The 26,843-nt window shown below is 43.7% G+C and overlaps 2 protein-coding genes across 2 annotated transcripts in view; one reads left to right on the forward strand and one right to left on the reverse strand.

The window, feature by feature from the left end:
• ERICH6 (glutamate rich 6) overlaps positions 1 to 21,893 on the forward strand; it is a 305,679-nt gene extending 283,786 nt beyond the window's left edge. Inside the window, exons 12-13 of the mRNA XM_086944146.1 lie at positions 7,820 to 8,048; positions 21,314 to 21,893. Of these exons, the coding sequence (XP_086800272.1) occupies positions 7,820 to 8,048; positions 21,314 to 21,577 (493 nt within the window). The 3' untranslated portion in view covers positions 21,578 to 21,893. The remainder of the gene's footprint in view (positions 1 to 7,819; positions 8,049 to 21,313) is intronic.
• A 3,809-nt stretch (positions 21,894 to 25,702) lies between these two features.
• LOC147683780 (glucose-dependent insulinotropic receptor-like) lies at positions 25,703 to 26,758 on the reverse strand. Its single transcript, XM_086942575.1, has one exon. It carries the CDS (start codon positions 26,756 to 26,758, stop codon positions 25,703 to 25,705), a length of 1,056 nt encoding a protein of 351 aa, XP_086798701.1.
• Between the last annotated feature and the right edge of the window lie 85 nt (positions 26,759 to 26,843).

The raw sequence follows: 26,843 nt of genomic DNA on the forward strand, positions 1-26,843 counted from the left end.
TCAAATCCTTTCAGGCGACTCTGTCAAACTCGTCCGTGTTGATCCGAACAGACAACACGACGAGCATGCATTACCTGAACAAGCAGGGGGGCACAAGATCAGCCCGGTTGTCCCAGCAAGCTCAGGAGATCTGGAATTGGGCTCTGGAACACAACATCAACTTGACAGCAGTGCATGTCCCAGGAGTAGCCAATGTGCTAGCAGATTCCCTGAGCAGATCCAAATGCAGCACTCACGAGTGGGAACTGCATCAACCAGCACTGGATCAAATTTTCCAGAGATGGGGTCGCCCCGATCTCGATCTGTTCGCGACCTACCACAACAAGAAATGTACTCATTTTGCGAGCTGGATTCCCCACAAGGAGTCTTGCGGGGACGCTCTGTCAATGAACTGGGAACGGCTCTTTGCCTACGCCTTCCCTCCAATTCCATTAATTCCCAAAGTCATCAAGAAAATGAGGAGGCAACCGTGTCGTATGATTCTAATAGCTCCACGGTGGCCCCGGCAATATTGGTTCACACAGCTTCTTCTCCTCTCAGAGTGCGAACCTGTTCAGCTGCCTCAAATTCCGGATCTTCTGACACTTCAAGAAGTCAAGGTATATCACCCGGACCCTCATTCTCTGAAATTATCAGCTTGGCTCCTCAACACCATGAGTTTGCACACTTGAACATTCCACAAGACTGTCAAGAAGTCCTGAACAATGCTAGCAGTTAAGGATCACAGGAATGATAGACATATACTAGATAGTATATATGACTTCTGTCCAGCCGGACAGATATTTTATTTTTCTATTTTTCCCCGCCAGAACCCACCTGTCCTGCTTTCAAGCAGACCCGAAATAACCCTTATTATGGACCACTGAACCGCCGCGAGAACGAGCATTGATCAATTACCCCAATTCCCCGCATTACTCTTACCGGCGAAGCTGTTATATAAATCTTTTCTGACAGTCCGAGTACCCCCAAGATTGCAATTACGCATATATGAGGGGTAATGTAATTGAAAAAACTCTCAAGACAAACTTGACACACCAGTTTTTGTCCTGATGATGATGCATGTATTTAGTAATTGCATCGAAACGCCGTCGACCTTATTGCACCATATGTTTGTTTGAATTCACGTATTGTGTAAAACAATGGGTTGCTACGATCTAATTCTAGTCTGTAAAACAGATTAATAGTACAGACCGCTTTTGTGCGCTTTTACATAATTGTTTTGTCACATGTTTTGTCTTGTCCTTTGTTTGTCACAGGCTGTGCCCACTTTTGTATAAATATTATATTTACAATCTTAACATGAAAAATTGAAAAATAAAATATCTGTCCGGCTGGACAGAAGTCATATATACTATCTAGTATATGTCTATCATTCCTGTGATCCTTAACTACTAGGGTCCTCTGTTCTGTAAAATAGACTACTGCCCAAGGACCCTAGTGCTATTCCTTTTGGGTTTCCCTTGTTCTGTGAAAATAGACCTGAACAATGCTAGAGCACCTTCAACGAACAGAACTTACAGGCTTAAATGGAAGCGTTTTGTGCTTGGTGCAACACTATGAATTTACATCCTATGCATGCTGAACCGGACAGGATTTTGCCCTTCTTTTTACATCTGGCTAAATCAGGCCTGGCACACTCAACACTTAAAGTGTTTCTAGCGGCTATATCCAGATACCGTCAAGATGGAACGAATTCGCTATACTCCTCAAGAATAATCCAGCAATTCTTTAAAGGTTTATTTCGTATGTTTCCACCAGTACGTCGGCCACCTCCATCCTGGCATTTGAATATAGTATTAGCTCAACTCATGCGCCATCCTTTTGAGCCGATTCATAAAGTAGATCTAAAGTTCATCACTTGGAAAGTTGCATTACTGCTGGCGTTAACATCAGCCAGAAGGGTTAGTGACATGCAAGCGTTCACATCTAAGCCACCTTTCTTGCAATTCACGAATGACTCTGTGGTACTGCGCACCAACCCGAAGTACATGCCCAAAGTACCATCGGATTTCCATCTGAATGAGCCAGTCATACTTAAGACGTTTTTCCCAAATCCGCAGACACCAGCTGAACGAACTTTACACTCGCTAGATATCAAAAGATGTCTTAAGTTCTATCTTTCAAGGACAGCTGCCATCAGGAAGACGGATCAGCTATTTGTTGCGCATGGCAGACCGAGACAAGGCTGTGCAGTGACAAAACAGACTATCGCTAGGTGGGTCTCTTCAGCGATAGGGCTCTGCCATCAACAGGCAGGTAAACCCTTACAGACCTTACCCAGAGCTCATTCTACGAGAGCAGTCTCTTCTTCAACTGCTTTGTTTGCTGGTGTGCCTCTCCTGCAAATCTGCAGAGCTACAACTTGGTCCAGCAGGCACACATTCACGAGGCATTACTGTCTGGATTCTTCAAGCGATACCGATGCCTCAGTGGAAAGAGCAGTCCTGCGTAATCTTTTTCAATAAGGTGAGCCTCTGCTATTTCTCTCCCACCTCCTCTTGCTCTTTTGACGCCTATTATATTATTGCTTTTCATTATGTTCTTGCATTACTGCTATGTGCCTTGGCGTCCAAGAGCTATGTATGATATTATTGCTACTATTACTGCTAACTACTCTGATTCAGGCATGTGAATCTATGAAAGACACCCCTAATACTGGAGAAGAACAATAGTTACTTACCTGTAATCTGTGGTTCTCCAGTATTGGTGTCTTTCATAGATTCACATGCACCCACCCAGGCGATAATTGGCTCGAAAATTGACTACTCCAACGTTCTCTATCTCGGCCTGCCAGAATATCTGCTTCAACGGTTACAGGTGGTCCAGAATTCGGCAGCACGGGCAATCTTTGGACTATCTCGCCGTGCTAGAGCCTCGGGCCTCTTGGAGGCACTGCACTGGCTTCCTGTCCGGAAGCCGATAATGTTTAAGACCTTGACTCTGGCACATAAAGCCCTGCACGCCTCCGGAGCGAAATACCTCCAAAAAAGGCTGACCTTTTACCATCCAGCCAGGTCGCTGAGGTCAGAAGCCTTGTTTCTCGCCGTAGTGCCCCGTGTTAAGAGGGCACGCATTGGAGGCCGCTCCTTTAGACTGTTGGCGCCCCAGTTGTGGAATAAGCTACCAGTGACCCTGCGCAGCACTTCTAACTTGTTGGCTTTTAGGAAGGGGCTCAAAACCTGGCTTTTTACTTCTTAGTTTCCCGGGCTCTGGTGGTTCCTTTTCTGTCTTTTTCTGTTTTTTCTTGTTATGTTATAAGATTGGTGTGCAAATCAAAGCGTCGGGACACTCTCTGAGTAGCCGTACGCTATACAAAATATAGTATAACATAACATAACATAACATAACACCCACCTCCCTTCAGAGTCTCACTCAGGCTGTCTTATCTATACGTTACTCAGGTACACTCCGGTGCTACAAAATCTGAGAGCCTGGGTCTCTGGGGAGAGCATTCTGGTGGGAGCTGTGGCCTGATTGGCTGCAGTTTGGTCTATACATAATGACCTGGATAGTCTCTAATTTGGAAGTTTTATATACTGTAGCTGGGGCTACTTTACTTCCTGGTTGGGTATACTGTTATTTGTTATGTACAAATGGTATATTTTACTGCTTTTTTTATGTACCGTGGGCTCCCACTCCGACGACGGGAATGATTCAGGCATGTGAATCTATGAAAGACACCAATACTGGAGAACCACAGATTACAGGTAAGTAACTATTGTTCTTTTTATGGGGTGCACATGTACCTCATAAGGTTTCTCAGCACTTTCACTAGGGAACTAGAATTGATATTATGAAACCAACTGTGATTTAAAATAATGGACTTGACTATAATAACTCATTAGCTCCATGTTTTCTGCTTATGTTAACTCTTTCTACTGTATGTGCCCCTCTGCAAGGTAAGGCAAGACGCGCCTTGGTACTCGAGAAATACATTTTGCACAAAATCAGAAACAACTTACATTGGTGTTTCTTATGAAGGTACCAGCTCGATTTTTGGTCTGAATCTAATCATGTAATTGACCATTCAAATTGTTTAGTCATGTAATCAATAATAGAAATCGTTTTTGAGTATATATTTGCATCCTGCCTTCTCTCGAGGAGCTTGTCCCTATTGCTTTTGTAGTGGGATCCACTTGTCTTTACTCTCTCTGACTCTCAGATTACTCACTGTTGCAATGCACACTTTTTAGACTCAATCTAAACATGAGACAGTTTTCTTTGAGACTACAAAAAGAGAACATCCAGTTTAAATGTGATTTAAAAAACTATGATTTGTCACAAGGCATTAATGTGTCAAAAGGCCTTTCTAAGTGGACTGGTCCAAGCATGGAAAAGGCTCAACCACATATTCTCCCATTTTAAACAAAAAACTAATATAAACTCAATGTTAACAGACTAAAGATGAGAAGAGAAATGCAGCAATAATTTGTCCTAGAGAAATTGGGGGATCACGGCATGGTGGACCCGACAAAAAGATTCCTGTAGTGCATTCTGTAACTGATCAATGCTGTCATTGTAGACATTTGTGCATCTTCAGCAAAGTAATCACTTTTAATTTATTTTTCTATGCCCCCGCCCCACTAGTACTACTTGGTGGCAGCCGCCTCTGTTCATTTTAAACAGTACAAGAATAATCTTACCTATATACATCAACTGGAAGAAGATGAGGAATTAAACTGACAAGGTATTTCAAGAAAGCTGCAGTTCCCACCTTTTTAAAGTCTAAGGGCTTGTTTTAGAGTTTGGCAGATAGGTTACTCCTTCACAAATAAGAGCAATATCCCTTCCGCCTTAATACAAGGGCATTATATACTATGGAACTTGTAATACTGAGACAGATTATCTTTCACGTTTGTGATGGATAACCTATCCACCAAACTTTAAATCAGGCTCAAAGTTCCTGACCACTGAGACTTAGTTAAACCATCATCCAAATCTCTAAGGAAAAAATGCTGTTGCGCAGTAGTCCTCGGGCCACCGATAACTATGACCTTAGTTTTGTCTGAGATCAAAATAGGTTGCTTGCTGCAAATCCGATATACGTTCTATCAATTTTTATCCAGAGGCACCTACTCCTCATCCAGCAAGAGAAAAATATGGGTATTGTCTGCATGCTTGCAATAGTGGAAGCCAAGAGACCAGATAATGTGTTTGAAAAGCTGAATAGAGGATGTAGATGAAACTTGTAGACAAGGAGGAACCTTGTGAAATACGATTCTTTAGTTCTGATTTGTTTTAAAATAGGGACTGGTACTACACTGTGGATAAGGCAAACCATTTAAGAACCATTCATGCCTTACAAGTAGCAGCAAAGAAATTCAACGGACTGGAATAATTGACTATGTCACACTTCACTGACAGATCTAAGAAAATAGGGGTTCTGACATCATTGACATTCAAGATTTTTCATTAATCATTAAGAACTGCCTTGGTCCCTCTAAATAGGAAAAAAGCTTGGAAGACATCTACTCTGCCTCCTAACTCATCCTAAATGTTATAATAAATGCCCTTTCACCTACAGCAGGTTGGTGCTCCAAGTAAACGCATGCAACCCTATGTCGCTTGGAAAATACCCCATGGTATACGACGTTTATTTCGACGTAAGTGGTTTAGACAAATTTGCTTGAAACTGAATATCCTCACAGCCAATGATTTCTTATGTGCTCTATATAATCCTCCTAATGAAATGTTCTGCTCTAGGATTTTTAACTTTTTAAAATGTTTCTTAGACATTTATTAGATGGTTTTATCCAATTGTGTTGCGTTGATCATTTAGCATGCTTGGTAAAAATTTGTTATTGTTTGTTGGATTTTTATGAGCTATTTTGATGTATGTATTCTTTTTTCTTTATATGGACCTCTTTGGAGATCCAAAACATAATAAACAAATTTGAACCAGTTGGTGCTCCAAGTAGGGTAACCAGCATTCTGCCCTGCTTCTAGCAATGAGAACACTTTTTTCTTCGATATGGCTCCTTATCTGTTAGAGAAAAATTGAACCCTGCACTGGGCGTTTTATGCTGTCACAAAACTTTGTTGCACAGTAACTTCATGCCTTGTATTTAATTTCCCTTCTTCTTTGGCATTTATTGTCATCTTCATCTCAGCAGCATACTTTCTCCACTATTGAGCTATTTTCAAAGTCTATGTTGATTGCCACTGTCTTCTATCAAGTTAGTAGACTGATTAAGGTTGCCCTGACCACATTTAACTCTTCACCTTTTTCACCTCTCCTGAATGTCTTTCATTTTAATATGAAACCATTCTATTCTTTCAGAACTACAAAGGTGGGATTGATTTCTCCAAAGAAGAACCAACCAAGGCTTAGGGCATGAGTGAACTCTCGATTTGTTTACTTTGGGCACCAATGTTCACTATTTGAATTTAAATGTGTGGTAGATTTGAGGTACCAAGTTTCCAGTAAGAATACTTCTGAGTGCAGCACAGTCTATTCGAACACCTGTGAACCATCTCAACTCAATATGTAAAGGCGCTAGTACTGAATATAAGGGGGCAACACCAAGCCTGCATCAAAACGCACTTTAAATATATGTGAGATAATCCCGGTTAGCTTATTTTGTACTCCTTCCTACATGGTTCATGGAATATATCGTTATTTCTAATGTGTCCAATCATTTGAACATTCTTGGAAAAATTCGGGATTTGAAACACAATGGCGGACTTCCTGTGGACTTCTCTGATTGCATTATGAAGAGGTAAAGGGTTCCATTTAAGTAGCATTCTAATGTGTATATTTGATATATACCAGGTTTTCTGATTTTGTTCTACAAGATACAAATTGTGTATTATTATAGGTTGTTTCTTGGTAGATTCAGATTATAGGAAGTATTGCATGAATTATTTTGAGGTTGGATGTTTGTTTTCTTGCAATAGTATATAAATTAAAAGATAGAAACGCGTACTAAAGAAGTTACCTGTGATTGAGGCTCTCAGGGCATCCTGTTAAATAAAAGCCTGATTTCAGATCTACCCATATTAACCCATATTTAGTTTCACTTCACCCAGGACTGGATTTGTTTAAAGCTAGCTTAAATATGTTGCAGATCCACACACCCACTCCAATTTGGAAGGTAATGTTGTCATATGCTGCAAATTGCATTAATATCAAATTCAGTCTAAAATCTGCAAATTGGGATTGTCAGTGGATTGAGAACCGTGTGGCGCTAGACATCCAGGTTCCTGAATAAAGACAGTGAGGTGAGGTGGGTCTTATCTGCAGAGTTGTCCCAGTTTTTTTTATCCTACAGAGTCTGATAATATGATCGCCAATTCAGACTAAGCAACAGTAATTATTTATTAAATTGTCCTATGGCAAATACTCCAGATAAATATTCAACATAACCAACGCATTGCTATATTAAATTGTCCATTATATGATTAATAATGAGATCCCTTTTGTATTGTGCTTCATCTAATATGATAGAAAATATGTAATCCGTATGAGACTTCTCCACATAATTCCACCCAAGAGACTGCAGAACAGGTGAAGCAAAAAGTTCCTTTTCTTCTTATAACATCCACTCTACTAACATTAAATAGAAAAGTCTGAGGCCGTCATCATTTTTGATATGAGGTACATTTCCAATTTTAAACATATCAAAGACTTGTAAAACGGTGGGGCTGTAACAGTTTCAAAAGTTCCATGTTGACAGACTATCCTTACCTTTGGAATCATGGTCGAGGTCGATACACTAAGCTATTTGCAAGTAAAATGTATCAGTTTTCCCTGCAACCCATGAAATTGTGTTTAATGAATAACTAAAATGTGATAATAATATGTTTCTTTTTCATGTAGGATTAATATAGGCGCAACAGGAGGACAATACTCAGACAAAGAAGGCAATAGAGTGAGGACATGGAAATGGGACAGTAATTTTGCTACTGAGACCCATTGTTTATTTAAACCGATCTTCATATCGCTGAACCACAACATCGGTGTCAGGATATTTGGGCAAGACAAAATCCTCATCTCCTTTCTTGCAATGGGCAAACAAGCCAAATTCAGTGTCGGTGTTAAGCTAGAGGTAAGTACATGTGTATATATATATATATATATATTAACAGAAAGAAATGTTTGGATGAGTTTTAACTTTTTAGTGGGTTATCTGTACAACATATCCGCAAAAAATTACTCAAACATATCAGTTATGGTGCTGTTTAACTCCTCCTGTGCTCAGCTCGTTATGAGCCACGGCGCTCCAGTGCTCATGACGAGCTGAGCTCGTCATGACCGCGCCCGTTTGATGGAACGCTCGCATGCTGGGCTGATTCCCCTGCTGTGCTGAGAGGTCCATTAAACGGGCGCGGTCATGACGAGCTCAGCTCATCATGAGCACCGGAGCGCCGTGGCTCATGACTAGCTGAGCTCGTCATGAGCACTGGCCGTGTGCGCGCCCCCCCTCCCCCCAGCACAGCGGGGGGAAACAGCCCCGCAGCCAAGGGGTTAAAAGAAAATTACCTCATAGTTGCTAAAGATTAGGGGTACACCCCGTAGGAGGAAAAATGTGTTTGTCTGGATAAACTAGCCATGGGTGCTGATAAATCCTAGATTCACTGTCTTCATGGAGGTATGGCAATGGGTGCTGATAAGTCCTAAATACACTGCCTACATGGAGGGACGGCCATGTGGGCTTATAAATCCTAGATACACTGGCTTCATGGAGGAACAGCCACGGCTGCTGATTAATCCTAGATACACTTCCTTCATGGGGGGATGGCGTTTGGTGCTGATGAATCCTAGATACACTTCCTTAGTGGAGGGACGGACATTGGTGCTGATAAATCCTAGATACACTGCCTTCATGGAGGGACGGCCATTGGTGCTGATAAATCCTAGATTCACTGCCTTCATGGAGGGACGGCCATTGGTGCTGATAAATCCTAGATTCACTGCCTTCATGGAGGGACGGCCATGGGGGCTGATAAATCCTAGATACACTGGCTTCATGGAGGGACAGCCATGGCTGCTGATTAATCCTAGATACACTGCCTTCATGGAGGGACGGCCATTGGTGCTGATAAATCCTAGATATACTGCCCTCATGGAGGGACGGCCATTGGTGCTGATAAATCCTAGATACACTGGCTTCATGGAGGGACAGCCATGGGTGCTGATTAATCCTAGATACACTGCCTTTATGGAGGGATGGCCATTGGTGCTGACGAATCCTAGATACACTGACTTCATGGAGGGACAGCCACGGGTGCTGATTAATCCTAGATACACTGCCTTCATGGAGGGATGGCCATTGGTGCTGATGAATCCTAGATACACTGCCTTCATGGAGGGACAGCCATGGGTGCTGATACATCCTAGATACACTGTCTTCATGAAGGGATGGCCATTGGTGCTGATGAATCCTAGATACACTGCCTTCATGGAGGGACAGCCATGGGTGCTGATACATCCTAGATACACTGTCTTCATGAAGGGATGGCCATGGGTGCCGATAAATCCTACATGACGGGACGGCCATGGGTGCCGATAAATCCTACATGACGGGACGGCCATGGGTGCCGATAAATCCTACATGACGGGACGGCCATGGGTGCCGATAAATCCTACATGACGGGACGGCCATGGGTGCCGATAAATCCTACATGACGGGACGGCCATGGGTGCCGATAAATCCTACATACACTGCCTTCATGGAGGGGCGGCCATAGCTGCTGATATATTCTAGATACACTGCCTTCATGGAGGGACAGCCACAGGTGCTGATTAATCCTAGATACACTGCCTTCATGGAGGGATAGCCATGTGTGCTGATAAATCCTAAATACACTGCCTTCATGGAGGGACAGCCACGGGTGCAGATAAATCCTAGATACACTGCCTTCATGGAGGGGCGGCCATGGGTGCTGTAAATCCTAGATACACTGCCTTCATGGAGAGACCGCTATGGGTACAGATAAAACCTAGATACGCTGCCTTCATGGAGGGACGGCCATGGGTGCAGATAAATCCTAGATACACTGCCTTCATGGAGGGACAGCCAAGGGTGCTGATAAATCCTAGATACACTGCCTTCATGGAGAGACCGCTATGGGTGCAGATAAATCCTAGATACACTGTCTTCATGAAGGGACAGCCATGGGTGCTGATAAATTCTACATGACGGGACGGCCATGGGTGCTGATAAATCCTACATGACGGGACGGCCATGGGTGCTGATAAATCCTAGATATGCTACATTCATGGAGGGACGTCCATGGATGCTGATAAATCCTAGACATGCTGCCTTCATGGAAGGACGGATATGGTGACATTGCCCTGTGCATTGGCCTCAGTAGTTAAAGATCCGATATGGATGTGAAAAACTGTGGAATGGAGATCCTGTTGTAGTTCAGTGTCATGCCTGGAAGACAGCAGATCGGGGGGGCATGAATATAGGAACTTGGATATGATGTGCATCTTCAGTAGTGGGCTGATGTAATTTATAAAACTGTAAGCAGGCTCTGAACTAGCATGCTCTGCACTGAATAGATACTTGAGAGTCTGTCATGCCTTCATTCATTATATAATCTGAACTGGAAAGATATCCCGGGCCACTCCCAGATTGAAGCAGAGTCCTGATGGAATTTTATTTTTTAATTGCACAAATATACAATTTTCTTTTATTTGACATGCCTGGCAGCGCTGAGGATCTAAGGGACAGATGAGTCACTGAGAGGGGCCTATTTGAAGACAGTAGTCGGTATGATGCCCACAAGCATTCTAGGAAAGGGGCTTTGCAATCCAGTCTGTGGTTGGTACAGATCACTATTTCATACAGGATGTACTTCCGTAGATCCAGATTCGTATAGGATGGATGTTTTTCATTAGCGAAGCGGTCCCTGGTTCTTTCAAGTAGCCTTAGTAGTTCAAAGACATTTATCTTTGGATGTTGTCATGCGTTTCCATGTTGTGGTAAGGCCCCTTCTTTGTTTATAATGTTGTGGAAGGCTGGAAATGCCAACTCCCAAAAGTATACATTACCAGATGCTACTTATAACACAATACACAATATATCCGAAGTTGAGAAGGATAGGTGCGGGTGAAGTAGAATAGGATAATGCTTCTATATCACTGTGGAATTGCTCCAATCATTATTTCTTAGGAAACAGCCCAGTAGTCTTACTCCCATTTCAACTCGAGCTATTTTTTGCTCACTAAATCCATGAGAACCTGCTGTGATTTGCACTCGGTCAGGCACATCAAACATGGATTGTTCATTGTAAAAAGGTGCCAATAACAAACAGTGACCGTGAATGTAAGTTGATTTGAAAATGCATACTGTTGCTTCTAATAGATGTTTCTATATGGCTTGGGAGAACAAGCCCTTTGGTATAGGAACAGTACGTCAATTACTCTAAATAAATGTGATCCTGTTGTCAAAGCTGTCCTTGAGCTTCCGGTTTGAGTGATAAGGTCTAGAAAAAGAATGGAAATGGAGAGAGTAATTAAAAGGAAGAAGTGTGTTGTTGTTTGTGTTATACTAACAAAATTGGAATGGTTATTAGTTGTTTGGTGAAGCTCAATGTAGATGGACTACATGGCCTGTTATGACATGTGATGACATTATTTCAGATAGCAGGCAGGTGAGAGATTGAAGAAGCACAGGTCATAAAGGCTCACTAAATGTCATATGCTTGCAGGTGAACCTGTGTGAAAGGTAAAGAAAGACAGTAGCATTGTAACATAATGTTACTTATAGCAGCCAGTGCAGAGGAGAGACCGCATGAACATGTCCTGTCACTGTTTAATATTGGGAAAAGGGTTAAATAGTAATTTAGACAATTTATAGTTGCATGTTTTCAATAATATGAGGATTGATGAATTTCTAAAAAGGTTTTGTACCTAATAAAGACTATTTGTACAGTCTGTAAACGGAGGGACCTGAGGATGAAAAACTATGTGAGCAATCCAAGCAAGGTACAGGATTTATGAAATACCCCCCCCCCCCCCACCCTTTTGTAACTCCCCTCCGAACTTAAGGTAGTTGTGTCACATTAGTGGACAGAAGACAATGCAGCTGGTTGTCCTAACAAGATCCTGCGTTCTGGATCTGAATCCCAAAGTAATCGCTTTCATGTGAAATCATAAGACTGCTCAACGTGGGTTCTGCTAGTGAGATTACCCTATTGCCGGGGTTCATGCGAATCATTTTAGTGACCTGGCTACCTGGAAGCAAGGGTTCAGAGCATAGTGCCCAGCTGTTGGGCCATTTTGAATAGATCAAACATAATAGGGCAATATATTTGTAGCGATAAGACTATGTGGTGCTGAGAGGATTTACTCCATTATTAAGCACAGAAACAGATTACTCTACGGTGACCCCACAGATTCAGATGCGCGATCAGTTCACTCGTTCTTAACTTGGTTATTGGTGTGGGTAGAGAAGTTTCAAGTCCTTGCTTTTTGGTAAAGACATCTTAGCAGCTGTGGTCCTCCTCTGGCTGAATGCTGATGAGTCATATGGCGAGGAAGACATGGCCCACACCAGGCCTACTGGCCAACGAGCATTTGTCCCGAGATTTGCAGCCTTGCCAGGCCAACCATCTCAACCAATGCAGTGACTCGGCTTTTTCAATTGTCAGTGGTTGCAGCGACAGATCGCAGACTGCATTGGGTATCAGGCAGACACAATGGTGGCTGAATTTGTGCATTCTTTGGCTAGAGAAAGAGACTGTGAGATCTACTCAAAGCATGGGTTGCTCCCTGCTTTGCTTTGTCAAGTAGCCCACTTTCCTCACATGGAAAACACACTGAACTTTTCCTTCTTGACAGACTCTCCCCCCCCCCCCCTCCCTTGCAGGACAGGAAGGCTCCTTCCCTCTCTCAGCAAGCAAGTAATCTTCTAGGCACCAGGCCAGTGATCCCCAAAGTGTAGCCCTGTAGCATTATGTTGGTCACTGCACCACAAAATGTTGCTGCCGGATGATCCAACCCCTATGCTATTTATTTGTATTAATTCTACTCAGCAAACCCATTTTCTTTTGAAGGGTGAGGAGACGTTCGTCTTATTTGTTGTCCAGGTGCCTACACCTCTGACATTTGTATTCCACAGGACACGCACACAAAGGTTCCAGGAATCCCTGGATCTGAGGCAGTGAAGGTGGATTCTCTTTAATAGTAGTTAGGAATGTTCATAAGGGTACTGCTAGTGTCCTGCTCCAACGGAGCACAGAGCAGTAGGTAATAATGAGTACCTGCTAACGAACAGAGTATCTGTGGAGGGGAGAGAATAAGTCTGCCACTTCTGCCTTCTTGCTCTTCAGCCTGAGACACTACCACTCTTATGCACTTACTGATGACTTATCGTTATAAGATAATACATGGGTGAATATAAATTCATGAATATCACTAAGAGTCTTACTTCAGTCCATTTTTTTCTGAGAGTGGTAGGGTCAAACTACTAAGAGCCTGGTATACATTAAGCATTGCACTACTGAGAGCATTACAAATGTACCAATTGTGTCATCTAGGACATTATGTAAACTTCTAAAGAATATTTGCTAGGCATTTATGGTATAGTTATAAGTGGGGAAAGTGGCCAGTATGAAAGTAGCCAAGAATGTGGAGACTTCAAAGAAAACTAACTGGAGAAGAACATTTGAAGTATAGCCTTTGGAAAATAGCACTGCTTGATAGCAGGAAATAAAGAAAACTACTTTGTGTGCTTGCTGGATGATTATGGAAATGTACAATACCCACATTTAGCATCTGGAATAGTTATAGAATTTTGAATAAGGTTGGGAAGTGGAAGAGACAACGTGGATCACAGAGGTATGGGTGAAGGTGTTATAATATGGAACATCTGGCAGCAGATATGTGTCACACACAATGAAAAGGAGGTCTGGCCACAATGTGAGACAAATCTCCTGGATTGTAGTAGTTTTACTTCCTTCCTGAAGGTGGATGTGGACGGGTTGCATCTAGTCACCAGAGGGAGAGAGTTCCTGGTTTAATGGGCCATTCCGAAGGATCGATTGGAGGTTTTCTTTTTGTTAACTTTTTGTGGCTTAAGTAGTAGGAAGTATGTGCTGCTAGAAGATAGGGTAATTTTCTGGGTTAGGCAAGAGGGGTTGTTATGGTGTACCGCTTTGTGGTCATATAGGCAATATTCAGATGGATCCTAGCCTCATAAGGTAGCCATTTCAGAGAAAGAAGGTCTCGGGTGATATGGTACTTTCTTTTTTTTTTAGTTATTAATGAGCCTTGATGCAGCGTTCAGGGTAGGTTTCAGCAGGGCAAGATTGGCTTTTAGAAAGGCCCACGAGTGTAGCGCTGCCATAGTCTAATTTCGATATCGCAAGTGCTTCAACCGCTATTTTGAAATCTGCTGTGGACAGGAAAGGCTTTATTTCCTTAGTGCATGTAGCTGATAAATGGCTCCTCTGGTGGTCGTACAGATATGTTTTTGCATGGAGGGGGCATAATTCCAAGGGTTTTTGACAAGTCAATGATATGTGGGGTACAGTTCAGCGCTTTAAGTGGCGGAAGCCGGTCTTTTATACAGGGAGAGATACTGGGCTGTGAGATCAGTAAGAATTCTCTTTTGAGGGCATTGAGTTTGAGATGGTTACAGGTCAGCCAATATTGTGTTTTTGTCAAGGTGTTATTTTGCTGATGTCATCAGAAGACTTCATTTTATGAAGAGTTGAGTGACATCTGTGTAAGAAGTATGAGAGAGTTAGAGGATTTCAGTTAGGGGCTCCATGTAAAGGTTAAATAAACAGTGTCGGGGAGAAAGTAGAGCCTTGGGGAACGCCAACCATCACTGACGACTGATCAGAAAGAAAGTGGTTGATCAAAACGTGGTGAAGTCTATTGTGAACGATTGAGGAGAACCATTTTAGCACAGCACCAGAAAGTCTTGTTTTCTAAAAGGTTCAAAACTGTTCTGCGATTGACAGTGCCGAACGCAGTTGACAAGTCCAGTAAACTAAAAAAGCAAAATTCATTCTGGCCAAGAGAGCATAGGGCATCATCAACAATGTGGGTCAAGGCAGTTTCTGTGCTTTGACCAGGTCTAAAACTGGATTGACATTGGTCGAGGAGTTCGGAATGCTGCATGTGATTGCAACGCTGTAGGTAGAGTCATTTTTCCAAGACTTTGGCCAAAGTAGGGATTTTAGAGTTAGGGCGATAGTTGTTGGGGCTGGATAAGTCAGAGTTATATGTTTTTAAGATTGGGGTAACCTGGCACTTTTGAGGCAGTTAGGTATGGAGCCTTGGATAAGGGAGGTGTTGATAATCCTAGTCCATAGGAGGTGAGTGGACTCATCGAGGAGTTTGGAAGGAAGGATATTGTTGAAGTGGTTGAAATACAGTCGCAGCCACCATCATTAAAATATAGTGAGGTACTATTTCCACAAAACTCATAATATATGTTGCACATGTGTCCCTCCATCACATCTGGTGTGTCTCTCCTTGGCAGGATCCTGGTGTCCACGAGCAGGACAGGGAAGAACTTCCTTTTTTGCTTGTGGAATAGGAATCCAACCAATGCTGGAGCTACTCGTATGCTGTTTTCAGCATGAGAGCAGCTCCAGAATTGAGTGGAGCAGGCTAACCCAGCATTCATTTACTACAAAATATTTTTTTAATCTTTCTTTGGGCCCTGGGGCATCACTCTTTGATCCCTCCAACCTCCCCCACTAGGCCTAGGGGGCACGATATCCCTACTCTGCCCCTATATGTTTTATAACAATTTTTCTAGGACAGGGAAATAAGTCCCAGCATCCTAAAATGGGTGCTGCCACATGTTTATTAAGATACGCACATTTTGAACCTTAACTTCTCAAAAACTGCTGAATACAGCCACACCAAATCGCAAAAAAGCATGCTTTGTGAACCAAGATTTTGCTTTCGGCCAAATTTTGTGTAATACTATTTATAAGTTTCGGCTGTAGCTGTGTCTGATTTTCCACTGGAAACTCAGACAAGTGGTAGAGACACCTGCCATGGATCTGACAAGTGTGCAATAGGCTTCTTGCAGCATGAGTCTTTTCTTTGTAGGCTCTAAGTTGTATGACCTTGGTAGTAGATTTGCACTGGGAAGCCCCGTTTGTGCTTTATCAGTGTTAATGACATAACATACTTTGGCTTCTGATCTTGTTTCTTATCTTACCTCTGCTTTACCAAGCGCCACTGTTGAGTGGTGCACAGCCGTCTTAGGATATCATTGCAAACCGCCTACTCTGGATGAAAGATCTATAATAAATTGTCTTATATACAAGGCAGAACAGGACAACTCATGGCCTGGCTGCACATTGAGACATTTCCCTCTATAAATGTCCCATAAAGACACTATGGGGCATATGAACAAGCCTCTATCGCCACCCTCAACATCACTTTTACCGATGTTGTGGTGGCGATAGGGGATGCGTCTTATGTACAAAGCAGCGTTAAGCCACTTCACGTGGTTTAAAGCTGCCTTGTACATAAGACCCCTTTCACGCTATGGTTCGTGTGAAAGGGGTGGGCAGAGGGCTTTCCACCTCAACACCCATTCATTTTGACGCTGCCTCCTATGTACAAGGGTGGCGTACATAAGAGGCAGTGCCAAAAATTAGGACCAGGCAATTCCTGGTCTCAAGTTGGCTAAACGAGGAGAAATGCATTAGTTCTCCTCGTTTTTGCACAAGGCAGCACACATGGAAAATGCAAAATGCCCTGCTTTGTTTACGTACAAGAAGGTGTCCCTTGATGCAGCACACATGAAAGTGACAGAAAGGCATTTTAGTATTGTTTATGTGCAGGAAGGGACACCCTCTTACACATGAACAATCCTCCCCTGCACGTAGACACCCTTGCACTATGGTGCAAGGGTGCCTGAATTAGCGCTAAGGGAGTCATTAGGATGGCGGACGGACCTGCGTCCGTCCTCTACCCCAGAGGAAGAGGGGCCGTCCGCATGGGCAGCGGCAGTCCCTCCATGCAAATTAGGATGTGACCGCCACCCTGGCGGTCACATCCTGTTCCTTTAACCTTGCGGTGGGTGCTGCTTGAAGCAGCACCCGCCGCAAGGTTAAAAATGCATGTTTAACATTTACATGCACAAAGCGTCAGGCACCGCGCGGTGCCTGCCGCTTTGTGCATGTAAATGCTGGGGGGTACCATAGGTACCCCTTATGTGCACCCACCATCCCCCGATACCCTGGGGGCCCGCAACGGGCCCCCAAACACCAACGACCACATGCTTTTCAACGGCGGAAAACCAGCTGTGGAAAAGCATGTTTCCGCATGAATCCTAATATGGCTGGCGGTGTCTGATAGACACCGCCACCATATTAGAGCTTTTCCGCCGTGGGACCGCGGCGGAAAAGCAGCGGACGGTCTTCACGTCAGCAGATGACCCCCCGGCCGTCCTAATCTGGCGGGGGGTCTTTGCAATCACCGCGCTTCCGCCGGCCCGGAGGATGCGGATTCACTGCAATCCTAATCGGCCCCTAAGTTGCTAAACTTAGCGCCATTGCCTGAGGAAACGCAAGGCTGCACCACATTCTTGTAAATAAGGTGCAGCCTTGTGTGTCAGAAGTAGTGGAGCGCAGCGTTAAGCCAAGAAGGCTAACGCCCGCTCCGCCACTGACTTGTACATATCCCCCTATATATGGTGGCATACTGCTGGTAAGTATTTTCTGTCCTCAGATGTATTAATATCTCAGGTATCAGTACTTCTGGATTGCAGAAGTACCAGACAATTACAAGTATGCCCCAGAGAGATGAGCAACAACATGCAGGAACTGGAGTTTCTAAATCTATTTTTAATATGGAAATCAAATGGAACTGATCAGAATAATATTTTCAGCGCATGTATGGAACTGAGCTGACAAATTTCCTCCTTTACGATTGAGCGATACGTGTGCCTTTGGAAAAAAGTGCCTAATAATTGAGTTAGCATATATATTTTTGGCTCCTTGCTATTAAGACATATCTCTGGCATTGCCTGAAGATGCAGTGGTCAGGGAGCTACCCTGGAAGTGGAGTGCATCTCCCAGTAATTTTCTAAGTGCTGTCAGAGGAAACCTTTGCAATTACTGGTGAAAATGTCTGTATCAGAGAAAGATGGGGAGAAATGAGAGGATTTAAAAAAAACCTTCTTCCTTAATTTTTAACAAACCTCAAACAGCAATTTACTAGCCTGTATATTTCTCATGTGGGTGTTAGATGTTCTATCCCTTAGATAACGGACGACTGAGCCCTCACCTGGACAGTGTTTCATCATGAGACTCCCTATCTGGCACTGGAAAAAAGCTATCTGTGAAGTGGTACTGATAACACACCACTGATGTGCAATTGGGGGTGCCTAATATCTATTATAAAGATAGTTAGAGCTGTAGCCTCAACTTACTCTATCCTGTGGTCGTTGACTACCTATAGTGTAATACCTGTTGGCCCCTCTGCAACATCATAAACGTTTGTGTGAAGGTGAACTCAAACCTATTTATTGGTGTCAACTTTGCACATGATTAACACCAAGCCTCAGAGGTTAATTGTCAAAATATTCAGCCCTTCATCCTCAGATAGTTTCTGTGCGCTCTTTTACTGCTAGAACAATCACGTGCCTTCATCAGGCCAAATATTTGTTTAGCCGGTTCCTGCGGTGACACACAGACTGTGAAATCCTCGGCTAAACTTCAAACATATTAAGGATATGGAAGTCATCACAGCCCCTTGGCTATCTTATAGACCAGAATCAGTTCACACTTTACAACCCATCACTGAACAGAGAATCTCCGCAAGTGAGCAAAGGGCCAATGAAAGGTCTGCATTATTGCAGCTCTTTCAAATTCTGAAATACTGGTAAACTAAAGAGCTTAAAACTATTCTGTGTAGTCAATGAATGTTGACTATCTGGCGTGGAAAGGTTCATTGTTTGGAAAAAACCCTCCATGTTTGGTATTAATCATGTGCCGTTAGCTCTCATGTTCCGGCCCACATAGTTAACAGCAAATACATGGCCTGTGCCACCATTTTGAACATTCATGTAGATAAACAAATAAAATAAGGAAGGTGTATGGAATTTACCAGGATAAATGTTGACTCTGCGTGCTGGTTGAAATTAGTTATGGTCTGCTACTGACTCTCACCGACCCCTTCCTTGCCCATACCTCTGTAAATAGTGGTTCTGCTCATGCGCTCACCCTGCACCACCCTATCACTTCCATATCATCGGGACGTACATCTATAGGCAGTGAGCCTCTCACTATGTCCCTCCCAAACACCAATGAAAAGGTGGCTGATCAACAACCCTGTTGACTCAGACTTAGTGGCGCACAACTAACTGAAATTTATAATGATCCATTCATTTGAACCTGATCTGATACAATTTATTTATATAAATTCACAGTAATTTACATATTTTTTCTTTGTACAGTAAACTCTTAACTCTGTTAACTGTCAATCAAACAAAACATGATTCACAAAAATTACACCATTCAATATCTACAGAAAAACATATTCAATCCTGGGTTCGGTTCTTTAAAGCCCAATGCATTTCGGGACGTCTTGTAGGTCCCTTCGTCAGGGGCATCAATAGTAGCTAGAGGGCCTCTCCCTCTAACAACTCCATGATATTTGCAGTCGACCAAACCTATATCCGTAACCTGAAAACTTTTGTTCACAAAACGAGACCAATACTAAATCTTCTCTCACGAAGTATACTCCAAGCTGCTTTATGTTCAAGGACAACGTGTATCATTCAAATAGCTCCTCATCCCTGGTGTGTCACGTAATACACAGCCCTTTTGATGCTCAACTCTTCTTTATAATCCACAGTACTTCTGTTACCCACAAGGTCTTCCCACTCTCGGGTTTAAAGATGCACCTCCTGCTACCACTATCCGCTCACTTCCCGAGTAAATCCGAAAAACGCGATCCCGCAATACGCTTTCACCCTGCTGCCACTTCCTGGTGTTCACGTATTGCGGGATCGCGGTTTTCACCGTTACTCGGGAAGCGATCGGATAGTGGTAGCAGGAGGTGCATCTTTAAAGCCGAGAGTGGGAAGACCTTGTGGGTAACAGAAGTACTGTGGATTACTGTGAATTTATATAAATAAATTGTATCAGATCAGGTTCAAATGAATGGATCATTATAAATTTCAGTTGTGCGCCACTAAGTCTGAGTCAACAGGGTTGTTGACCAGCCACCTTTTCATTGTTCATTGGGGAGTATTTGGGTATACTCCATTAGTAGCAGCACAGAGATCACAATACACAGTTTAAAAAGTTTAATGTTTATTAATAGATGGTGTGCCTAGAACACATTTATTTATTTACTCCCAAACACCGGCCACAGCCGGCAGTGGGGGTACCTGCAGGGCGGTGAAATGGGGAGGGGGAGGGGCAGGGGCAGGGTGGGGGGTGTAATGTATGGATTACAGAGCTTTACAGGTAAGTAAACATATAAATACATTTTTAAAAAATTGTTGCGCACACTGCATCGCATTTGGGGATGCAGTGCACTCAACGAAATTCGTTTTATTTATTTAAATGTTTACTTACCTGGGAAGCTCCGTAATCCATACATTACTACCCCCCACCCTGCCCATCCCCTTCCCCACGTCACCGCCCTGCAGGTACTCCCACTGCCGGCCGCGGCTGCCAATCGCGGAGAGAACATGGGAAGTGAAAGTGTTGGAAAACGAGGGAAATCTGAGAAGTCATGAAGTATGTTATGAATAGATTAAATTCTTGCCGAATTGGAGTGTGGGCACAAATACTAGGGGATATATTGCACAGTAAAGGAGATGCAGGATCCATATAATTCAGACAGAGGCATTGGAGGAAATTTAAAACAAATGGAAGGACGGACAGGCCGATGGAATGATGGAATGATGGATAGATTTCAATAGGAGAAAAGATAGTACAAGGGCATTTAGCAGAATAAGAGATAGTGAACAAGAGAGAGTGGCCAGGGAGCATTCAATCATGTATATCTTCTTATGCTGTGCGAATGCTTGTTGACAGCGGCGGCCAGCACAGGTAAGCGTGGTGAGGCATGGCAGGGGGCAGGATGAGAGACGAATGAACATATATTACTTATTTTATTATACCTATCTTGTTGTCTGCCATTCCCCCCCCCCCCCCACTCTGCCCCGCCGCGTTTACCTGTGTCGGTCACCGCTGCTTGTAAAAGGTACACAGATGTGGAGTTAAGAATAGTAAATCTAGACACGCACACACACGTGTGTGTGTATATGCACTTGCCTACTCAATGTTGTAGTAGTTAATATACTGATACATTATTGTGGCAGGACTATACTTAAAACACAATATTGCTTTCTCACCTTTTCTGCAGGTAAAAGAGCCTGCGCTGGTGCCGTGTTTGCACAGAGACCTACAAAAAGAAGAACTTCTTCTGCTGGCCTACAAAATCAAAATCCTGAGCCTCTTCAGCCGACTGCATGGATATCTCAGCTTCTGCTCCAAGAATCAGATTGACAAGTTCAAGCCGCCATCATACCTTGTGTCACAGACCCAGAAGCTAATTCACCTCTGTAGGCTCTCAAGCGTCGGAGGGGATATAGGCGCATCTATAAAAGCCATTCTAGAAGACCAGTGAAGACCTTCATCACAGGCTGTGATGCTGTCAGAGGCCAAGCCGGTGTGTTGGTGCGCATGCCAGAGAGAGATCTCCGGCCCCTACTTATCAGTGACCTGGGACCCCGCTGCGCTTGTACATCCGCAGTCTATCGGCTTCCTCTAATTAACACCCCCGGAAGCTTTCAAGTGACTTTTTTATTGATGCTCACTACCACCTATCCCTCACTTCAGTCTGAAAACTATTTAGTTTCTTCTCATTGTATGGTAATAGATGCAGCATTTCATGATTACAAATAAATTAATAGTTATTTTACAGGGAGCCATTCCCATGACTCAACAAACAGTTTCCAGATAATTTAGCAGATGTATCTCATACTTTCTCACACTATTTGTTTAACTGAAAATCTCAGCTACTCCAGTTTATTTTGCATGGTGGTACAGGTTAATTTTGCACATCTAGACTTGCATTACACCCTTCATGATAATATTTATTTTCGTTTATTTATAAAATTGCATTTTGTATGTGGGTTGGATATTCTTATGAGACAGTCTTGTGTTCAGTAATGTGGTTTATTTTTCCAAATGCCCCTGGCCTTACCGAAGACTGATGCATAGAAGAAGTGATGGTGATGGTCAGGAAAGCTGTATGTCCCAGTCTACGTTCGCACAGGTAATATAACTCCACACGAATGAGCTAGCGTCCTTCCTGTACTTTGAGCCAGATCGAAAAAGGGTTTGCGTAACATAGCAAGTAAAGTTGCTGCACTGCGGGATTAGGAGAGAGCATAACAGAGCCATAATCTATTAAGGAGTGGTGCAGTTCTGCTCTTTGTCAACAAAAGGAGGAACCAGAGACGGACTATATTTAACGGGGTCCAGTGTACATGTCCGAAAGAACAGTGGCACAAGAAGGGTGCAAAGTTCCCCAATGTGAGTAGGAAGATGAATCTAGCGTAGAGAGAGAGAAAGGAAAAAAGGGCGGGGAATTTCCCTTTTTGGAACTAAAACCCTCACACACCCAGCAAGCTAGGTGTCATGCTTCATCATATGGGTTCTGCTCCTCGTCAGACTGGGGCAATTCTGCTCTTTCCCTTCACTGACATACGTTTGGCAGCCATGTGCCAAGGCATGCACCCTTCCGCCATTGTGCAAGAGTGTCTATGTTGTGGGAAGTATCGTTTTTCTGCGAGGAGGGGCCCCTTTGCGTACAAAAACTATACTTTGAGGCTATCCCACGTTGTATAGATTCTATACAATGCAGCACACATGCAAAGAGGAAAAAAAATGGAGAAGTATGAAAACATTTCTCCTCTTTCCGTCTGCCTCAAGGAGGCACATGATTTTGCCTCCAATCCCTCTCTACATTTCTTTATAGATTTGCGTCAAAATCCATGGGTGGTTGCATGGGAACGACCAATCACCTCCCATGGAACGCCCCTTTGGCTCAAGTGAACGCAAGGCAGAGCACTGCGCTACATCGCATTACTCTGGCTTACAATCCAGCGCACATCATGATTTGCACTGGATTGTAAATCTCAGCGGTAGACTTTGCGTTGGGTCTGCGTTTAAAAAATCATTGCAAACCCAAAGCAAAGTCTATGTAAATCTGGGCCATAGTCTATAAATAGGCAATATACTGCCATCTGCTAAGAAACATAGGGCCTCATTCATGAGTCCCTATCGGCACTTTTGCGCCCCTGGAACGTCACTTCTGAGACATTGAGGTGACGCAATGTGCCACCGCATATTTATAAGGCCACGCAAAGCCACTGTACGTGGCTTTTCATGGCTTTATAAATATGTGCCCCTTTCATGCAGAAAACTGTGTGAAAGGGGCGTTCCATGGGTGTTCCCATGCAACACCCATGGAACCTGACACATTGTCAGATTCACGAGGCATCATAAACCTGGGAATGCTTCAGATCCTAACGCCACCTCAGGGGTTGGCATTAGGGAGGTGCAACAAAGAAAAATGAAAACACTTCTTCTCGTGCTTTCATTTTTCTATGGGTGCTGGATTCTGCAGCACACATAGAAAAAGGAAAGTGCATTAATGGATTGATTTTTTGCAGGAAGGATCCCTTCCTGCACAAAATCAATCATCCCTGCAACGCAGATCCCCTTGCACCATGGTGCAAAGGTGCCTGTGTTGGCGCACAGCAGCCATTTGTGCGCCAGGAATGCGCCGAATCATATAGATACAGCGCATTCCTGCCCTTTCCTTTTGCCGCGCAGAAGGGAAGCCTGCGGCAAAGGCCCATAAATAAGGCCCATAGGGCTTCCCTATGGGCAACCTGTTATTCTGTGTGCAAATAGTGTATTCAGCAAGTACCGGAAGCGGAGCAACATTTAAAAGGTATGCTATTAACCTATTTACACATCATTCAGAGATAATGTCAAAATGAGGCATATATATCTTACAGTAATTGACTTTATGCACCAAGTTACCCCATGTTCGGCCTCTTTGCAACTGTTTTTCCGCAGGCAAATTGCGGTAAGTTTTTCCTGGCGTAATGTGTCCAAGAAAATTCCAGATAGGCTCTAATTGCATGCAACTCAATCCTGATTCGATCACATACATCGATTTGCATGCAAATTAGGAAATTGCGGGCCACTTCTAACAAAGCCTTTCCGTTTGAATTTACATACAGTGACTCTAAATGTAGGTGAAATCTAAAGAGTTACTTACCTAAAGAGTGGTATTCCTAAACATCTGGGGCCTCATTTATGAGGCTGTGCGTCACTTTTACGCCGCCGGTTTCATCACTTTTTGTGACGCACCAGTGGCGTAAAAAATGCGCCTTGTTGCGCCATATTTACAAAGTGACGCATCTAGGTAGATGCGTCACTTTGTAAACCCCTGCGCCACATTATACCTGCGCCAGGTATAATGTATGCAAGGGGGGCGTATTGACGCAAGGAAAGGTCATAGAAGTGACACAGTGAAATCTATGGGATTTCAATGCGTCACTTTTAGGACGCCGTTGCGTCAAAATCTTGCGCCTGCCTCATAGCAGGCGTAAGACTGACGCAGGCCCTTTCACATGGGGCTTGCCCCATGTGAAAGGACGCATTGCTGGAGTTGCGTCACTTTTGTGACACACTCCAGCAATGCGTCACTTTTGCGCTTACAGATACGTCAGAAATACTGACGTATCTGTAACTCCTTGCGACATGATGCGTCATACATTTAATATGACGCATCAGGAATGTCGCAAGGAGTACGTACGCACTGAGAAGTGACGCATCGCTGCTTTCACGCAGCAATGCGTCATTTCTCATAAATGAGGCCCTTGGCACAAACTCAGCCTTCCTATGTTGGATATCGCTTGAGTGGAAACACAAGAAAGCTTCTTTTAACAAGTATCCCTGGGCAGAATGTCAAAGCAGGGTGTACTGCTAATCCGCACACACTGCCAGGGAAGACAAATGCAATGGTTCTCTTTACTAAAGTGCTTTCTGCTGGATTTGTATCAAAATATATTCCACCTGTTGGTGTTTCTACGGATTTAACAGAGTACACGTAGGGCGCGTCGATTATGCAACTGACCAAACTCAAAACGGACCAATCAGAATTTTCATATGTCAAAATAGACCAGAGGTTTTTATGAAATAAGTATGCACTTTTTTCTAGTGGTATTTATGTTTTGCCTATTGTTCATATTCCATAATGCCAAGGCTAGCTGAAATGACCCTTTGACACTCCTCCCCCTGATGACATCACAGTGTTGGCCCACGTCCCATCCATAGCCCCCTGAAAGACTCATTTACACCCGAGTGGTTGCACAAACTAAACAGCTCTCCTAGGGCCCTGGTTACTTTCTGTTCCTGCCTCAGCCTTCATGCCCATTAAATCAGTGGTGGTAAAGACAGTGCCAGGGGCAACAAAGAGAAAGACAGAAAGCAGCGATGAGCTATCTTTAATTGTTGATCTTGGTGCCTGTCGAGTTATGTATATCACGAAGTATTCACCATACATCTAATGTATATAGAGACGAGTAATAATACAGAGCTGCAGAAAAAAATTGGCATTGATGAGTTGGATTTTTGATTTGTTTCAACTACACTCTCAGTAAAAGTTTATTAAACTTCCAGAACTTTAATGTACATTCCCTAATTACACAATCTACAGCCCACATAGAGTTTACAAAACTGCACCAGAAAAGTCACTAGAACTACTGATGACAATGATGTTGGGAACAGGCTCCTGGGAGAGCTCTGTCTCCTTGCTTTGTCTCATTAGGCAGGAGGGAAACCTGATGTTTGTGAAGTGCACCACTGCGATGTCCGACACGCCACGTGGACACCCTGCCCGCCATTTGCATATAATGAATTTGGAGAGTTGGCTCCTTATGTCTCTACAGTAGAAAGAATAGATAAGTGGGTTGAGTAGCGAGTTAGTCTCTCCCAAGAAGAAGAGTGGATCCCTGAGAAGCGCCGTCATGTCGCAAGAGGGGCACGTAGCCTGGACTAGCCCCACCACGTAGTAGGGACCCCATGATATGGTGAAGCAGACTATGATAATCAGCACTGTCCGTATGGCCTTAAAATGGGAGTTGGCCGGTGGGTATGTGACCAGTGGACCACTCCTCACACAGGTGCTTTGGATTCTTTGGTGGTGGATGTAAGCAATCTTCCCCACTGCTACGTGGAGGCATATCAAGCTGACCAACGAAGGAAGAAAAATGCTGAAGCAAAGAATGTAGAGATAGTCATTTTTTGCGGCGTAAAAAAGTCCACAGCTGCCATTATAATTGTCTTGTTGCAAGGAAGGGTAAATCAAGGGAATATGTCCCACAAAGAAGGCCATCACCCACAGACCACCCAACAGAACGATGACACATTTCATGTTCATGATCTTCAAATAATAAAGTGGCCGCACCACAGCTAAATACCTGTCCACCGAGATCAAGAGCAGAGTCAGCATGGAGCTGACGCAAGGGGTAATGGTCAGGCATAGCCTCAGAAGACAGAAGGACAGGTCACTGTCGAAATCCCCATCGTACAGGTCGTCCAGCGCCTCCACGATGCACATGAGCCCCACTAGCAGGTCGGCCGCCGCCAGGTTTATGATGAAAATGAAGTTCTTGCCCTGAGACTTCTTGAGCTGCTTCGAGAGGACCACAATCACCATGATGTTAGTGGTAGCAATTAAGATGCTGAGGAGGCTGTGAAGAACAGCATAGAGGACATTTGGCATCTTTATGGGTGCAACAACTGGCACACTGAATGTGCGGAACCACACAAGAATGACTGCACCCAACTGGGGTTTCCGAATGATGTGA

The sequence above is a fragment of the Lissotriton vulgaris genome, chromosome 11 (assembly GCF_964263255.1).
Source record: "Lissotriton vulgaris chromosome 11, aLisVul1.2, whole genome shotgun sequence".
In the NCBI taxonomy this organism is placed as follows: domain Eukaryota; kingdom Metazoa; phylum Chordata; class Amphibia; order Caudata; family Salamandridae; genus Lissotriton; species Lissotriton vulgaris.

What these genes read in the sequence shown, in the direction of transcription:
- LOC147683780 (XM_086942575.1), bottom strand. Translation starts at nt 26,758, where the DNA reads ATGCCAAATGTCCTCTATGCTGTTCTTCACAGCCTCCTCAGCATCTTA.